We start from the raw sequence: 16,085 nt of genomic DNA on the forward strand, positions 1-16,085 counted from the left end.
GACCCCGGATGTAGCGACAGAACAGAGAAGAACAGATGAAGAAAAGCCACCGTTTCCCTGTTCCACGACACTTGGTGGTGGGAGGGACTAGGCTCCAGTACATGTGATAAATTCCTGGCATTTGCTAATGACTGAACTCATCTCTCTCAAGTGTCCACCTGAAATCTGTCATTTGCATCAAAGGTTGAACATAGAGCAGGTTTCCATGAGGACAGACCACTTGCTTATGTGCCTACGTTTTCGAATACAGCTAAACACCAATTTAGTATTATGGGAGCATTTGCTGTTTTCAGGGCAGCCCATTGCTGCCTCTTCAGTATTTTCACTTGTGAAATCAAACCAAAAAAAAATTTTCAATGTGGAAGTTCATAACATCTCTGCAAAAAATTAATATAGATCAAAAAGGAAGTTAGAGTACAGTGCAAAACTGGCACTCATTACTTCCTAGCTATACAAGAAGTCTGAGAAATACCTTTTTCTAACAGCGCTATACAACTTTAAGCAAGTCCTGCCATGTTCAAAACATCTAGGACTCCTTTGGTCTCAACATTTTTCCTCCTCCGTTGGAGACAAACAGTTGGATCTGAACTGTGCCTGGTGTCAGACTGAAGGAATACTGCTATATTTTATCCACAACACAATTTGGAGAGAAAACATTAGAGCAATGAAGTTGGCTACACAATGCGCACTTGGAAATCATGCCATTTTAAGATCATCCCTTTTCTTGTTTTCCATGTAATACGTTTCCAGGACCTGGCAAGTACTTTGTCTCATACGTGGCTGTAGGGATATTTATGCTGCAAAAGGAAAACAGGCTTATCCAAGGCAGCTTTGGGAGTATTAAGTAGACATTTGGGGAATTGAGACATACTCATTTCTGGTAGTGTTTTTTTCAGGAGTTCAGCACTGAGAGCAATTTTCATGGCATCTTCTGATAGCACCACTGACAACCATGTTAAACCTAGGAACTAAGAAAATCTCAAACAAATGCACAAACCGCTAGCCTGGTCCATCTCTTTAACATTCAGAGAGTTTCCGCTCCATGATTTACGGTGCCGGTAGGAAGCTGGTTTTAGCTGGAGTTTTACTTGAGACCAGTTAGCTATCTTCAGCATATACCACCACACAAATCCTGCCCTTGCATTTTGCAAGAAGTGCAAAAGGGGCTTTATTTTTGTTTCTCTTCAACTGAGAGAAGCTGATTAGTCTCCGGAAAAAGTTCCTCCCTTCATCTGAATTGTGACGAAGACATATTTCCTTTAACAAGTAGGAAACTCTAAAAAACATTTATGCATTTTACTTTCATGTGAGAGGTTTGTGGTCAGTTAAGGAAAAGAAAAACAGTAGTAACCTGCGTAGGGAGTTCAGAGGTGCTGCAAAAGGTCCTGCTCCTTTACAGCGAATACACTCATTTTGCTTTGGCCTGTTGCCCCAGCCACAGAATGAAAGTTAAGGGACAAAAATAATTCATCCAAAACCCAGAGCAGAAGGAAAACTATGATTCTGTCTGCGACAGCAACTTCTGTTCTTTGTGCTTATATATATAGATGCCCTACACGTTCTGCAGCCTCCTGCTGCTATGGAGACTGGCTAGCCACGTCTAGGAAAATGCTGTGGAAAAACCCATCTCTACCATCTCAATTGATATGAACAGAGTAAAATTTCAAAGCATGAGACATGACAGTTGCATTCTTTTTTTTCCTTTGAAAACAACAGGGAAGAAACAGGAAGAAAAAGAGAAACATCCATATTCATTTTCATTCTTTAATATTGAAGAGTGAAAAAAGTGCAAAATCACAAAACTTAAACCACCCCAAAATGCAAATTGCATTGTATATGACCACAACAAAGTGCCTGCAGAGTCTCACAGCGGACATCAACAAACCCTATTTCAACCTGCCTACAGTCTTTTAAACACCTGCTAAACAAACAGCAATCCATACAGAGTCCTAGGTTTTTCATACATCTCTATGCCTTACCTCTACATTTGCTTTCAAATTCAATAGTTTGCATGTTAAAGAAAATAGTGCCCCACTTCTGAATGACCTCAAGCATATAAACACAGTTTCCACCAAACAAAATTAGTTATATTTTAACAGCATATTACTCGTTGAATTCAAACTCAGCAATAAAGCTCATCTTACTTAAGAACAGCAACATTTCTTAAGTAAGCTTCAGTGTGTGCAGTAAGTGAAACCACATTGTCAATCCTTCCAGCTCCAAGCCAATAATAAGGTAATTGCACACAAGGCTGTTAAATAACACATATTAGTATATTATTGCAAAAAAAAGGATGGGCAACTTTTGGAGTAATGGGTTATACTTGAACTGACAGAAACAGACACATGTGAACTCTGGCCCTGTTTCTGCCAAAAGACCCTCGTCTGAGTCTGCATCAGCACAAACCACATTACAGATTCAGGGCACAAGTCACTAGCCTTTTTGTTGCCTGGAGGTGGCATTATCCAAAGTGGCTGTTATGCTAAAATATATTTTGACTAATTCCTAATTTTCAGTAATGTTTAAGGAAATGACAAAAGGTTTAAGGTAATGGGAGTCAGATGAAGAGTATGCTGCTTACACAGTCTTCTTCAAGGCTTATAACCTTTCTACATTAAGCTGCTCATTTCTCATGGCTGGAGCTAACTCCACCACACTCATAGAGAGTCTTCTGATTTTATGTTGATGTCCTTTTCCCGTTCACTTTGCCAGATTTTATCTAGAATCAAGGCTCTTAAATTCACAGGGAAAAAACCAAACCAAACCAAACCAAACCTTTTTTCCTCCAAGCAACTAAAGCAACTGCAAACAAATAAACAGCCTCAAGATAACCTGCTACATCTGATAAGGTGGTGCTGTCGAAGAACCTCCTACATAGCCATGGGTGCTTCCTTGGAAGCATCCTATACAGAAACAATACTGAAGTTTTCTCCTTCAACACTACAGGCCTATCTATAACACTAAAACTTTATTTCTCCTAATTCACTTGCTCACTGCCAACTGCTTTGCCTGAAGTCATAACCAACTAAAGGAGAGCAGGTGGCTATAACGTGCCATCAGTGGGATTTTTCCTGAAGAGAATGCATCTTAAAATTTTTCCACGAAGTTTTCAATAAAGTGGGATCGATCGATACTAGTAGTTTAATTGTTTGGCTTCTGCAGGATCCTTGTATCTGTTTGAAAGAGGTTTTAAGTTTCTGCTTAGGATTCAAACTTCCAGAAAACTAATGCAAATTTTTTCAAATGTGGGTACATTCAATTATGGATCTAAATCTAATTTTAGATAAAATACTGAAATATTGCTTGTCAACTTATGTATAAAACCTTAAGCAGTAAAGTTTAAAATTTTGCCCTAAAACCAATATAGAATTATCTTTTACTTTTAAAGTGCACCATTGAAAAACCCTTAGATGATCAACTAAGGCAATAACACTATATACCATCAAAGAGCTGTAACAGCTCACAAGCCCCTTATCTGTAAATGGGAGCAAAAATACATATTATAAGCATAGATTAGTCATTCTGAAAAATATATCCATTATGTGATTTCAAACATAAAATACACTTAGCATTCACACTTGGGGGTGCATCTGCACTCCTGCTTCAGATTAATTTTCCAGCACCAGCATTGTTGCTCACCATTTCCCAGTTTGGTGAACTATTTCATAATACAGCGCTGAGTGCATGCAATCCTGGTCTACACAAAGAGCTACACCATTGTAATTAAACAGTGATGCAAAATTTGCAGTGCAAACAAAACGCTTGAGTTACTATATTTAATTGCACACCACACAATAAGGCACCTTGTTTTTAAGAAGGCAGAATGAAGGGGGAAAAAAAAGATTTTTCGAGGGTCATGGCTGCACAGAGTAATTGTCAGCTTACTCACCCTGCCTATTCCCAAAAATCAAAACCCTAGCTGCTTCTGAACACTGGTCTCCATGGGTGAATCTATAATTTTAAAAAGAGCTAAAAATATTCTGAAAGGTTGCAAAATAGGAGAAGAGAGGCCAGGAATAGCTTAAAGACAGAAAAACTGTCATAAGAAAGGTTTGCTTGATTAATGGGACATGAAAGCTATTAAAAAGGAGAGCTGATTGTTAACACCTGTGGAGCAGAGAACAATAAGCCAGTAAGTCAACTGATTCTCTCAGCTGCCTGAATAAAAGTGCACCTGAGGCCCTTTCTATTCTGGACAGAAAATCAACTTCCCCACTTAAAACACCCCCCTCACCCCCCAGTTTTGGGGGAATGAGTTTTGAGAAAAAAGTACATGTGGTATGCAAGTAAGTATGGTAGTCTTTGAACTGATCAATATACCTAGTATAGTTAATCCATCTCATATCAAAAATAGGGTAAAATGTTAAACTAAAAGTAGTGCATTTCCACTTCTTATTTATGTCTATACTGAAAGGCAGTAATCCATTTAAATTTCTATTGATGCTAAATAAATTGAGAACAAGCACCATGCCAGAATAAAATGGCTTAGGCTGGAGTGTAATACAGGTCAAACACACAAAACTAATGTTTATGTAAGCACAGGAAAGAAATTAAGAAGTTAAAAGTGAATCATCTGACACAATCCACCCATCTGGGCTAAGTGTGGTTCTATTCTGCAGAGTGCATCTGTGTTTGTGCATACATGTGCAAAAATAGCAGCCTCGTACTGCGTGTATCCAATTCCCTCTGCAAATCCAGAGTCTGATCTTATTTCCTGAGTGACGAAAATAACTTTTCGTTACTATTTTTCCTCCGTTCATACTACAGAGACAGAGCTAATGCAGCTCTTAAAGAGTTGGACTCTCTTCCAGATTGGGCACCAACAGAATTAAACATGCTCTAAATGGCAGGGTTGAATATTGCTCCTGTTGCATGTACTTCTGCAAACCCAGTGAAAACAACTGGATTTCAAATGATATAAGTCAAGGGTGGGCAAAATGCAGCCTGCCAGGCCATTCTATCCAGCCTCCAGGGCCCCTAAAAAATTTAGAAAGTTAATATTTATCTGCCCTTGGCTGCCTGTTATGTGGCCCTCGATGGCTTGCCAAAACTCAGTAAGCGGCCCTCTGCCCAGAATAATTGCCCGCCCTTGACGTAAGCGAAGGCAGAATTTGGTCAAGGCATTTATTATTTTTTAATATGCTCAACCCCCCAAAAAACCAAATGAAAATTTCAGGTCCCAGGTTGAATTTGCAGGGCTAGCAGTTAATAAGGCACCTTTTATCTGTGAGGAGAGAAAGGCTGATCTGGGAAATGAGGCACAATAAACAGGGACCCATCAATGGCATTTTTACAATAATTTTTCAGAGCAGACAGCACATTAGTTAATCCCATTGTACTATCTGACCTGCTGTCACAGTGACCTTAGGTTCTTACAATACCTAACAAAATCAAGGCAGTATGGCACACTAAAAATAACCAGTTCATACTATTAATATGCACGCTGCTGAAATTGGAAGGAGTTTTCCACTGACTTTAGTATGAATGGGATCTGGCCTCTGGATTTTATCCATTTTTCTACTGACCAGTTCTTTTTAAAAATGTTAACCAGATTATTCTCTTCAAGACTGACCAAAACACTTCTCTAAAATATATGCCTGGTACAGTCATTTCTTATTATATAAATGATAAAATGTAACATATATTCTTAATTCATAGATGTCATTATTTAATGGTTGCTGAAATCTTGCTATTAGGTATTGCATAGAGGCACATTAAAATAGAACCAGAAATCAGCTGTCTACATGGCTTACTCCAATACTATTGTAACTGAGTTATTGCATTTCATTATACTTGTGGATATAATCATTTCAAATTGAAACAGAAATGCTGAATTATTTTAGTATCCAAATACAATACAGCATTCACTCCAGTTCAAAACAAACATACACTTGTGGATCAGACACATATATAAAATACATGTGATCTCGCAGTTTCCCCAGTGGAAGTTTCCTGTCCTGGAAGATCAGGTCTCCGAAGTAAATGGAACCAGGTCAGGAAGGGGGAAAAACTGCAGTAGCAAGGCTCCTCCATAGAGAAGTGCTCCAGCAAAGATGAAGGATTTTGCATAGATTGAGACTTGGATTTCAAATTTATCAGTCCGTGGTTGGGACTTAAATAGGAAAGTTTATCTTAGTTAAAAAAAGGGAAAACAGTCAAAAATACCCATGGTGAACAAGCTACTAAGCCATTTCATTAAAGTGCCTTTTAGAACCATTGCCCATCATTATCTTCCTCCTCCTCCTCTTCCTCTTTGTCCAGATAGAGAAGGGCAATTTTCTTTTCATCAGAAACTACTGACCTTTGGTCTACCATTCTTTGCAGTTCTGCAGTTTTATTGAACACTGATTTCTCTGTTAGTTGTTCACTGTGATCCTGGGAAGAATCAAAAAAGGCTCTGCTACTTCCATTCTCTGCATCCTTCTGGTCGCTTCCAACTATGACCCGTGACCGACTGACATCAGGCTCCTTCCTACTGGATACAAAAATTGTGGCTGCTTCTTCTCCCTCTTCCACCAAGGGGGCTGCCCCTACATTAGTTACATCCATTTGGAAAGTAAAAGAAGTTTCCTTGGGTCCTAATCTAATGCGTCTCATAGATCTGCTGCTCTCTGATGACCCTTCTGTCTGAGAAAGATCTTCCAGTGCTTCAGAGATGGGCCCTTTGAAGATGATTTGCTCCGAGTGAGTTTCTATAGGACCCAATTTAAAGTGCCTGATGGATCTATCGAAATCTGAGGTTCCTCCAGTCTCTGATGGGCTTCCTCCTGCACTACTGAACTCAGAAGATTCAGAAAGGGAGCCCTGGTATAGGATCTGTTCAGTAGTTTTGATTTCCTTTTGACCTAGCTTAATGTGCTTTACTGACCCTTCAGAGCGAAAACTGTCACCAACTTCAGTGAATTCCAGATGTTCAGAAATGGGGCTTTCGTAGATGATTTGCTCAGTTGTCATAAATTCTTTAGGACCTATTCTAATATGCCTAACAGATGTATTAGGATCTGAAATCTCGTGCGATAGGTCTTTTGCACTGCTGGGTTCCACTGTTTCTGGCCCTTCATATATGAATTTCTCAGTTGACTGAAATTGGTTTTGCCCTAATCTAATGTGCATTACTGAACTGTCAGTCTGAGACAGGTCACCAGTGCTACTGACCTCTACGCTTCCAGAAATGGGCCCTTTAAATATGACTTGCTCAGCATGAATTTCTTTGGGACCTAACCTAATATGCCTTATTGTTCTGCTGGCATCTGCTGACCCTTCCTGAGGAAGATCCCCTGTGCCACCAGACTCTGAAATGGGCCCTTCAAAAGTGACTTCTTCCATAATCTGCCGTGACCCTACCAAGACGTGCCTTCCGGACCTGTTAATGTCAGTTCCGAACGGTGCCTGAGCAAGGTTTGGGGGTGCACCTGTTTCTAGACCAACAGGCCCCCTATAAATAATTTCTTCAGTGGTTTGAATTTCTTTAGGACCCAGTTTAAAATGCTTCACAGACCTGCTGATATCCGATGACCCTTCTGTCTGAACAAGACCTTCGGTACCACTGATCTCTAGAGTTTCAGAAATAGGCCCTTCGTATATCCTCTTCTCCGTTCTCTGAATTTCTGTTGGACTCATGTGTTTGTTAACATCTGCTGACCAACGTGAGGGGGAGTCACCTCCGGCACTATCAAATTCCAGGGTTTCCGAAACCGGACCTTGGTGAAGAGCTTGTTCTGGGGCACGATATTCATCGCCATCACCGATTCTCACACGGGAAAAGCTATAAACCTCTTGACTAGTGAAGGGAGCAGGCTTATTACTGCCTGGGGAAAGATCTATTTGTATGCTGCTTTTGCCACCAGACGGACTTTCTGACCTTTGTTTGGTATGTTCAACCCCTTCTTTTTTTGGAGACCACGGTGACGTCTTCTCCATCTCGCTCATGATTACATCATCAAACTGCGGTATATCAAACTGGATATCATACTGGGCAGGGTCAACGGTCTGGGATAGGCTGACTTCAGCAACAAAGGTCACCGAACCACCTTCATCAGTCTTCTCAACTTTTTTTATATCAACTGCCAGGTTACTGGAGTCAGCTTGATTTTCTTTCGTTAATGCAGATAGTTCTTTTTTCACACTCTCTGGAAGACTTCCCTCTAACTGCTCGAGTGCCTCTTTCAATTGATGTTTCGGGTCTTTCGTTTCTTTTGATAAAAGTTCCTTTATTGAGGTCTGAAATTCATGAGGTATTTTAATGTCTCTCTCAATGACAATGGATTCAACATGCGATGCGTCATCTCTTGGAGGTTCTTCTTTTAAGATATGGGCGCTTGCTTCCTCCCCAACAACCTGATACATTACTTCTGGCGATCTCATGCCATCATCTTTCTTACTTTGCATGCCCTGCAAAAATTCATCTTGCCAAGAATACTTGATAGCTGATTCTTCCTCTATGTGAATTTGCCCATACACCGAGTCATCATCGTTTTCTTGAGCTGAGGGGTGATCATCTGGAACAGATACAAAATATTTCTGCTCATCAGTAGTCTCCTCTGCCTCGGTGACTTCTTCCACATGAGTGAAACGCTCACAAGGCTCTGTTTTCTTTTTTAGATTTTCATCTGTCATTGTGAGGTTGTGTTCCTCTTCATCACCGTAACGCCCTTCTAAGCCAGGGGATGTATCCTCTACCTCCTCCACTTCAAATGGTGTGGAAAATTCACTCCTTTCATCAACTGGAGAATCTAGTGGCTCTTCGATGATCTCAACATTAACTGACATTTTGCCCATACCCTCTCTCCCTTTCAGGCCAACATCAATTATATCTTCTATCTCCTCTTTGGAGGGTGTTCCCTCAATGTCTTCCAAAACCCCCTTTTTAGCATCTTTATTTAATACGTCTCCTAGGTCAACTTCATCTTGGACTGTAGATTGTACTGTGATCTCGGTTTTCACTTTTCCATCATCAAAATGCTCTTTCTTTTCATGGTAAGTAACTTCTGTATCTGCTGATGTTTCTGAACCAGAAGATGGCACAAAACTTTTAAGAATATCAGCAACAATATTTTCTGCTATGTTTTCTGTCAGTGAAGAACTTATTTTAGGGCTGCTTTTGTCACGAACTCCCTCTGTCTCTCCCAGGTTGATTTCTCTTTCTGGAATGTTCTCATTGCGAGTATCGACATGTTTCATTCTGTGTTCATCCTTCTCTCTTCGTGCAGCAGTTTTAAGACCTTCTAATGTTATTTCTACATCACTGGTCTTTAATGTTTTGTCTGGACTGTGCATTTCAAAAGAGACGGGTATCTCAATAGTCTCCTTCCTCCTCGATTCCAAGGTCACATCTTTGACCTTTTTGTTCCATTCAGGTAGATCACCCAATATAAACCTTTTATTAACCACTCCTTCCTCTATTACATGCTTTTTCTGCTCTATGCCTGGTTGAGCCTCAGTCTTTCCAAAATTAACACTTTTTTCTTCCACAGTAAATTTATCATCCATTTTCTTTTTCTCCAGAATAATATGTCTGTCCTCCTCAACTGGTTTGTCTCTTTCTCGGTTTTGTAGCAGTACAGTACGAGTTTCAGCTTTCTTTTGTTCATACTCATCTTGTTTAAAATCGGAGTTCAGCTCATAAGATTTTGTTCTTATACCTTCGGAAATGCCTGGCTTTGTGTCAGCTACGTAGTCCTTACTTGGCTTCTCAACATGTGTTGACTCTTTTTTAAAAGAAACCGAGGAGGCAGCTGTAGCTTCTGCTTTCTTTCTTTCAGGATATGTTTTTTGCCAAATTTCAGTCTCTTTATGAAGTCTGTGTACTGGAGTAAGTGTTGTGAACTCTCTGAGGTCTTTCGCAGCTTCTCGAGTCACATCTTTTCTGATAGGGACTGAAGGACGATATGTTGGACCAAGTACATCTTTTCCTACAACTTTCACACCAGCTGAGGTTTGCGGTCTAGCACCTGTTGCTCGAGTTGAATAAAGTGCAGAGCTCCGGATATTTGTTAGTGGTGGTATATGTCTTTTGTCAGGACTCTTGATTACTGGCAAGGGTCTCTTTTTTCCTTCTCGGTAGGCTGAGTAAACATTACTATAGTTGTAAGATGCATCTCTGACATCTGCCAAAAGAACATAAAGGAACCAACATTAAAATAAGGGTCTGTTATTCATTCAGAAGTCTCAAATCCTGGAGGCGGAAGTTTTGCCTCCATGGGAAGATGCCTCTCACCCATGTGCCAGAAAGTATAAACATAAACCTAACCACCCTTCATCATCAAGACCATGCATACGATTACGAGAAGGGGGATCATCAGGTATTAGCATTTTAAAGTTATTATTTATGATCAAAAGTTAACAGTAAATAACCGTTTGGTAAATCACATGAGAGAAGCCGGACGCTCATCTGACTTCACCTGGACTGATGACTTCTACATAATAAAAGCCACTAGTACAACTGGGAGCCACAGCTTAGCAGAGACACCCAGGATCAACAGGACAGAGAGCGTGAACTGTCCTCCCACCATAACAGATGGGCTTTCTAGACTGAGTTCAGGCTAGTTAGTCTCCAGGGCGGTCAATACAGCAAGAAATTAACTTGCGAATACTGAACCTCAAAAACAGCTCAAAGGGTTCACTCTGCTCTAGGCAGGTGAAAATACAAAATAAGTTGACTTGTTTTAATAACAATAAAATACAAATGTCATAAAATTGTATTTAACAGGTCTATATTTAATGCCTTTTTTTTTTTTTTTTTACCTTTTGGTAATTCTCTTCCTTGCTGATCAGTCCATGTAATAACCCACTGGCTGTCCTCTCCTTCAAGCAAGGCTCTGAAACACACACAAGTGCATTTGATTAAAGGTAAAGCATAAGCTAACAAGGCTGCTAAGGCAGTGGTGCTCAACCTGTCCGGCCCCACAGGCTGGATCCAGCATGCAGGGGGCAGGGGGGTGGAACTGGGCAGCAGATGAGCAGCAGTTAATGCTGCCACCACTTCTTCACTGCTGTATTTCTGGACCTGTGGGGAGACCCATAGGCCACATAACACAATGGGTCAAATCCAGCCCACAGGCTGGAAGTTGAGCACCCGGAAACTAAGGTATATGCCATTTTTGGCAACAGGGCCTGTAAACCTGGGTGGTGCTGGATACCCCCAAGCCTTATAAAGATCAACAGGAGTGAGGTTCCCAGCAGCTCGGAGCCTCATGTGGGATACAGACAGAGGTAACGAGCATTTCAGTTTCCAATTACCCCAAAGCACACCGTTATAATCTAACTACCACGTCAGCACGATTCTGTAGCAATACAAGAAACCGTCTCAACTTCAACTCTAGTTCATTTGGGGTCAAAATTAGAGATGGAGTGGACTTGTAACTGTTGTCTGCATGATTCTGTAGATACATCACAACAGCTGATGAACACACTGGAGACGTGGCTCCCTCGCCCTTAAGCAGCTGAGAGGTATGAATGTGTATACCCTTGGACACCTGATTTCTGGGAGAATTCTGCAACATTTGGTTTTGCACACCTTAGGTGCAACCCCCAAACTCCCTTCTCCCTTGGCTTGCTACCATGAATACGTCCACTGATTTCAGCACAACTCAAAGCAGTAAATATTTTGGAGATAGGTGAACCATAGGAATATGGCAAATTCAAGCCCACTTTAACAAAGAATAATTTGAGGGGGGAGGGGGAAATCAGAAAAAAAGTTATATAAAAGTGTAATAAAGAAGCGTTCATGAATGAAGAGTGGGACACCACTGTTCTCAGCTTGTCAATACAGCTACATCCAGGGATCTTCAGTATCAAGGTACTATGATCATTTTGAAATGAAAGCGCATTACTTCCACTGTCACACCTACTAGCCAGGATTGGGTAAAACCGTTCTAAGCAGACTACAGGATCTCTGTCGTCTCAATGGCACAGATAATATAACTCAGTGGCACACAGATAACATTTAAACCGTCAGGCCGAGATCAGCACAATGTGTTTTGAAAAAGCACGTCGTTTCAATACCTTCTCCCTACTAGAACTTTTCCCCCAGAGGACAACAGACTTTTCTCATGATCCTGTCCTCTCTTTTTTGGCACCGCCTAGAGCAGAGGCCAGCAACCTTGGACAAGCTGCAGGCTGGAGCACCGGAGGTCCAAGGCAGGCTGCAGGACAGCAGTGGGAGACTCCCTGCTTCTCCTGTGCCGGAGCCAGGGAGCTGCTGCTTCTCTCAGCCTCCTGCTCCCCGGCTGCGGTGCAGGCACAGCTGGACGCCGATGGCCTCAGCATAGTTTCCCCCCAGGCTGGAAGCTGCACCCGCACTGTAATACAGAACTGTACCAGGCCCAGGTATCCGCAGACTGCATCCGCGCTGCTGCTACCTCTCCCTGCTTCCCCCAGCTGGCTGCAGCGTGGGCACAGCTGGAAGCTGATAGCCCAGTGCAGATCCCCCCACCCCCCGGCTTGGACGCTCCCCATGTCCGGTAGCCTAGGAAGGGGGGAGGCACAGCAGCATGGATGCAGTCTGCAGACATCAGCGCCAGCACAGCTGCCCGTGGGCTGGAAGCTACATCAGCTGTGGGATGGGGGGCTAGGTGAAGCAGCAGCAGCAGCCCTGGCACAGCCCCCAGCTGCCTGGCCCTGGAGCAGGTGCAGGCAAAGTCCTCCAGCTCCACAGGCCAGATCCAGTGGCTCTGCAACCCAGATCCAGCCCGCAGACCTTACGTTGCTGACCCCTGGCCTAGAATAACATTCCTGGTTATAGGAAACCAGAGTTGCTACAAGCTTCACCCTTGTAAAGCTTCTTGTGGTTGAGTAACCCAATTACAGGGGTTAGCTCCACGGCCACTAACCAGAAATGAAAAGGTGACAGACTTCTCCTGAGGGAGATTATCCCAAAAGCAAAAGAATAGGAAAAAGGTCACTGCAACCACGGCAACTTCCAGATGTTGCCCGTCCTCGATGGACCAGTATACTCTGCCAAACAGCGTCCATAGACCAGCTAACCTTAGCGACTGCCTTCAGCTGGCTTCACTCGGAGCACTAGACTGAATTTGAATATTACTTTGGAGAATAAAGATATAGGACTTTTTCCACCTGAGTGTCAAACCGCAGACGTGCTGGGGTACTGTATATCAAATACCCCTTGCTCCCTATACCGTGTGAGCGCCTACTCTTGACTTGTGAGATGCTGGTGGGTAGCAAAGACTCCACAAAGAGACTTGCACAGAAATGAACAGGGCTGAGCTACCAGACATACAAGGCAGGAGTGGACAATTATTTTGGCTGCAGGGCCACTTCACAGTGTGTGGTGAGCTGTCAAGGGCTGCAAGGGTAGCCTCACCCCTTGGCAGGCACCCCATACCCCAATTGCCACCTTGGGACCAGAAGTCCCACCTCTAACCCCTGACCTTTGCCACCAGAAGTGCTCTCCGCCCGCTTTTGCCTCTGGAAGTATTCCTTTTGGGGGGGGGTTGGGGGGGGGGTTGGAGAAAAAACCCCCAAATCATACTAAAAAATCAAAATTGTAATTAGGGTTACTGTACATCTAGGTTTTCCAGATATGTACTCTTTCTAGATCCTATCTCTGTCCGCGTGGGTTTTTTAAATATGATCAAATATCCGGGATGCTGGTCAGCTCAGCTTCAAAGTTCTCCCTGGCACTTCCCAGCTTGCCATGGCGAGGAGCTGGGGGCAGGGCGCACACAACCACGTGGCCAGGCAGAGGGTGGGAGCAGCCCGGCAGCTCCCGGAAGGTGCGGGGGGGGGCGGCAGCAGGGTGGGGGAGGCGCCTGCCCCTCCAGTGGGGCGGGGGGGCCCTGTAGGGGCAGCAGGGAACTGCATCGCTGGCCCCGGGGCTGGTGCCTGTGCTCTCAGGGACAGGACAGCTGGGAGACACTGCAGGGCTGGGGGGAGCAGGGGGCTGCAGTTCGGGAGTGAGGAGCACTGGGCGGGCTGTGGCTTGGGAGTGAAGGGCACTGGGTCAGGAGCGCGGGGCACTGGCAGCTCCAGGGGGTTGTGGGTCAGGAGTGAGGGGCACCAGCATGGCTCAGGGGGCAGGGTACTGCAGTCTGGGACTGCAGAGGCTGTGGCTTGGGAGTGAGGGGCAAGAGAAGGGGCAGGGCCAGGGCACCGGCGTGTCACTGCCCCCCCCCAGTCGTATACCCCCTTCCCCGCACACAAGTGTCCTTCTTTTTGGAACTGGAAATATGGTAACCCTGATTTACTATATAGCATATTTCAATTTTATTTCAAAAAACTTTTGTCCTGTTTTATATGTGTTTGCACTGTGTGTATAGAGGCAATTGCATAATGGCTCAAAATAAAGTCTTACTCGTGTATATTGTGTGTGGCTGGGTGTGGGGTTTGTGGGGGCTGTCAGTGTGGGGTTTGTGGGTGGGTGTGGGGCCCCTTATGGCCCCCTCCCCCTATGGCCGCTGGTGTGCACCTTCCAACTAGACTGGACTGGCTCCATGCCAGCATGTGGGCTTCTGGCCCTGCAGGCAAGAGCCGTGCACCATCGGGCTGGGCCAGGCTGGCCTGGCGTCATGCCTCCACATGGGGCTTCCAGCACTGCAGCGGGGAGGTGCATGTGGAGGCACAGGGCCAGCTAGGCCCACAACTCCCCCCGGCTCCTGGCCTGCACACCATTGGGCTAGGCAGGCTCCCTGCCCTCCGTCGGCCCAGCCTGCTGGTGCGCGGCCGTCCTCCCATCAGCAAACATCACTTCTCCCCCAGGAACGGGGTTTCCATGTCCTCCACCAAAAGCCAGTCCTGAATGCTGCAGCAGTCTGATGCAGTTTCATTTAAATGTCAAACGAAGTACTATTATCAGCATGGTGACCCTGGTGGCCATTTAAACATTCTGTATTAAACCCAAATCAAGCCCGTCTCTCATTTTTAGCTTTGGAAATGCCAGATGCTTTGCAGTGGTAATGTACAACTGCATTATACCGCTGTTAGGACCAAGACTGGAGGTTTTTGATAGCTGAGGGTTTTGACTCTGGGACAGAGGGAAGGGAAGGCAATTTGAGAGGACAGTTAATTACGTCAGCTGATACTTTCAGCAGAAATCCCCAGTGGAGGAATAGATAACACAGACATTTCAAATGTCACCTTCAGGCTCAAAGACTGGCTACAACGGACGGAGGCCCCTTGCACGTCTATGATCTGCAGAGTGAGAAAGGCAATGCTGCATCACATTACACTACTTGCAAAGGCGCCTTTGCCACTATGGATTTGTGTAGATTTGGCAGAAGAGCAAGGTTAGATCCAGACTGGACTGCAAACACATGTCAACGATCACAAACAGGACACCGCTGTTTAGCTAGCCGAGTTCAACCCTAGAAAGGAGACGGGCTCAAGCTCAACCAAACTAAATGAAAATAAAAGGTGTCAGGCTGTGTCTACACTAAGGGAAAGACCCTGGCTAGACTGAAGTGAGCTAACCTCTTTTTTAATCTATGGAAACCACCGCACCCGGACATCCGATCACCACTTGCCTTTAATGCAAACAGAACTGCTCTTCTCATTAGTCACCATGAACCCGGTGCAGAAAACTATGAAAGACCTGACAATGGAAGTGTTAACTATGATGAGGGAAACTAAGAATGCGGATAGCTCGACTAAGGGTTTTTGGCTGCTGTTAAAACAACAGTTGTTCAGTTGCTGGAGCAACCTATGAAGTCACTAAAAATAAGCTCCAAGAAGTACACTGTATATGGCAAAGGGCAACAGCGCACAGACAACTTGGAGCTGCAAACAGTACGACTTGAAACACTGCGCACAAAAATTAAACCTGGACACCGACTTGGAATTTCTACGGCACTTGACTCGCGGTTATTTCCACTGGCTTGTGACGCAAGCATGAAAAAAAATCCATCAAACACACTATTTGAGAGAGTTAACTGGAAAAGAGAAGTGTGGTGTAGTGGACAGACCAGCCTAAGACCTAGAATACCTGAGCTCTCTCGCCAGCCCAAGGTCAAACTACCCCATGTCTGACCTTGGGCAAGTCATTTCATCTGTCTGTTCTTCACATTTTCCCTGTATTGATTTATCTATTTAAACAGTCTGCTCTTCAGGACAGAGATGGTCTCTTAGTACAT

General features: G+C 43.9%; 2 protein-coding genes across 4 annotated transcripts in view; one reads left to right on the top strand and one right to left on the bottom strand.

Moving 5' to 3' along the window:
- TTC23 (tetratricopeptide repeat domain 23) overlaps positions 1 to 2,756 on the top strand; it is a 60,339-nt gene extending 57,583 nt beyond the window's left edge. For all 3 annotated transcript variants that reach the window (XM_090029654.1, XM_090029655.1, XM_090029653.1), the window contains one exon: positions 1 to 2,756. In XM_090029654.1, the coding sequence (XP_089885780.1) occupies positions 1 to 91 (91 nt within the window). In that variant the 3' untranslated portion in view covers positions 92 to 2,756.
- Positions 1,751 to 16,085, bottom strand: part of SYNM (synemin) — a 26,872-nt gene continuing 12,537 nt past the window's right edge. The window contains exons 3-4 of the mRNA XM_090029652.1: positions 10,744 to 10,817; positions 1,751 to 10,106 (exon numbers count right to left, since the gene is read on the bottom strand). Coding sequence (XP_089885778.1) covers positions 6,208 to 10,106; positions 10,744 to 10,817 — 3,973 coding nt within the window. The 3' untranslated portion in view covers positions 1,751 to 6,207. The remainder of the gene's footprint in view (positions 10,107 to 10,743; positions 10,818 to 16,085) is intronic.

This window comes from Crocodylus siamensis, chromosome 15, assembly GCF_052110815.1.
Source record: "Crocodylus siamensis isolate JL-2025a chromosome 15, ASM5211081v1, whole genome shotgun sequence".
Classification (NCBI taxonomy): Eukaryota; Metazoa; Chordata; order Crocodylia; family Crocodylidae; genus Crocodylus; species Crocodylus siamensis.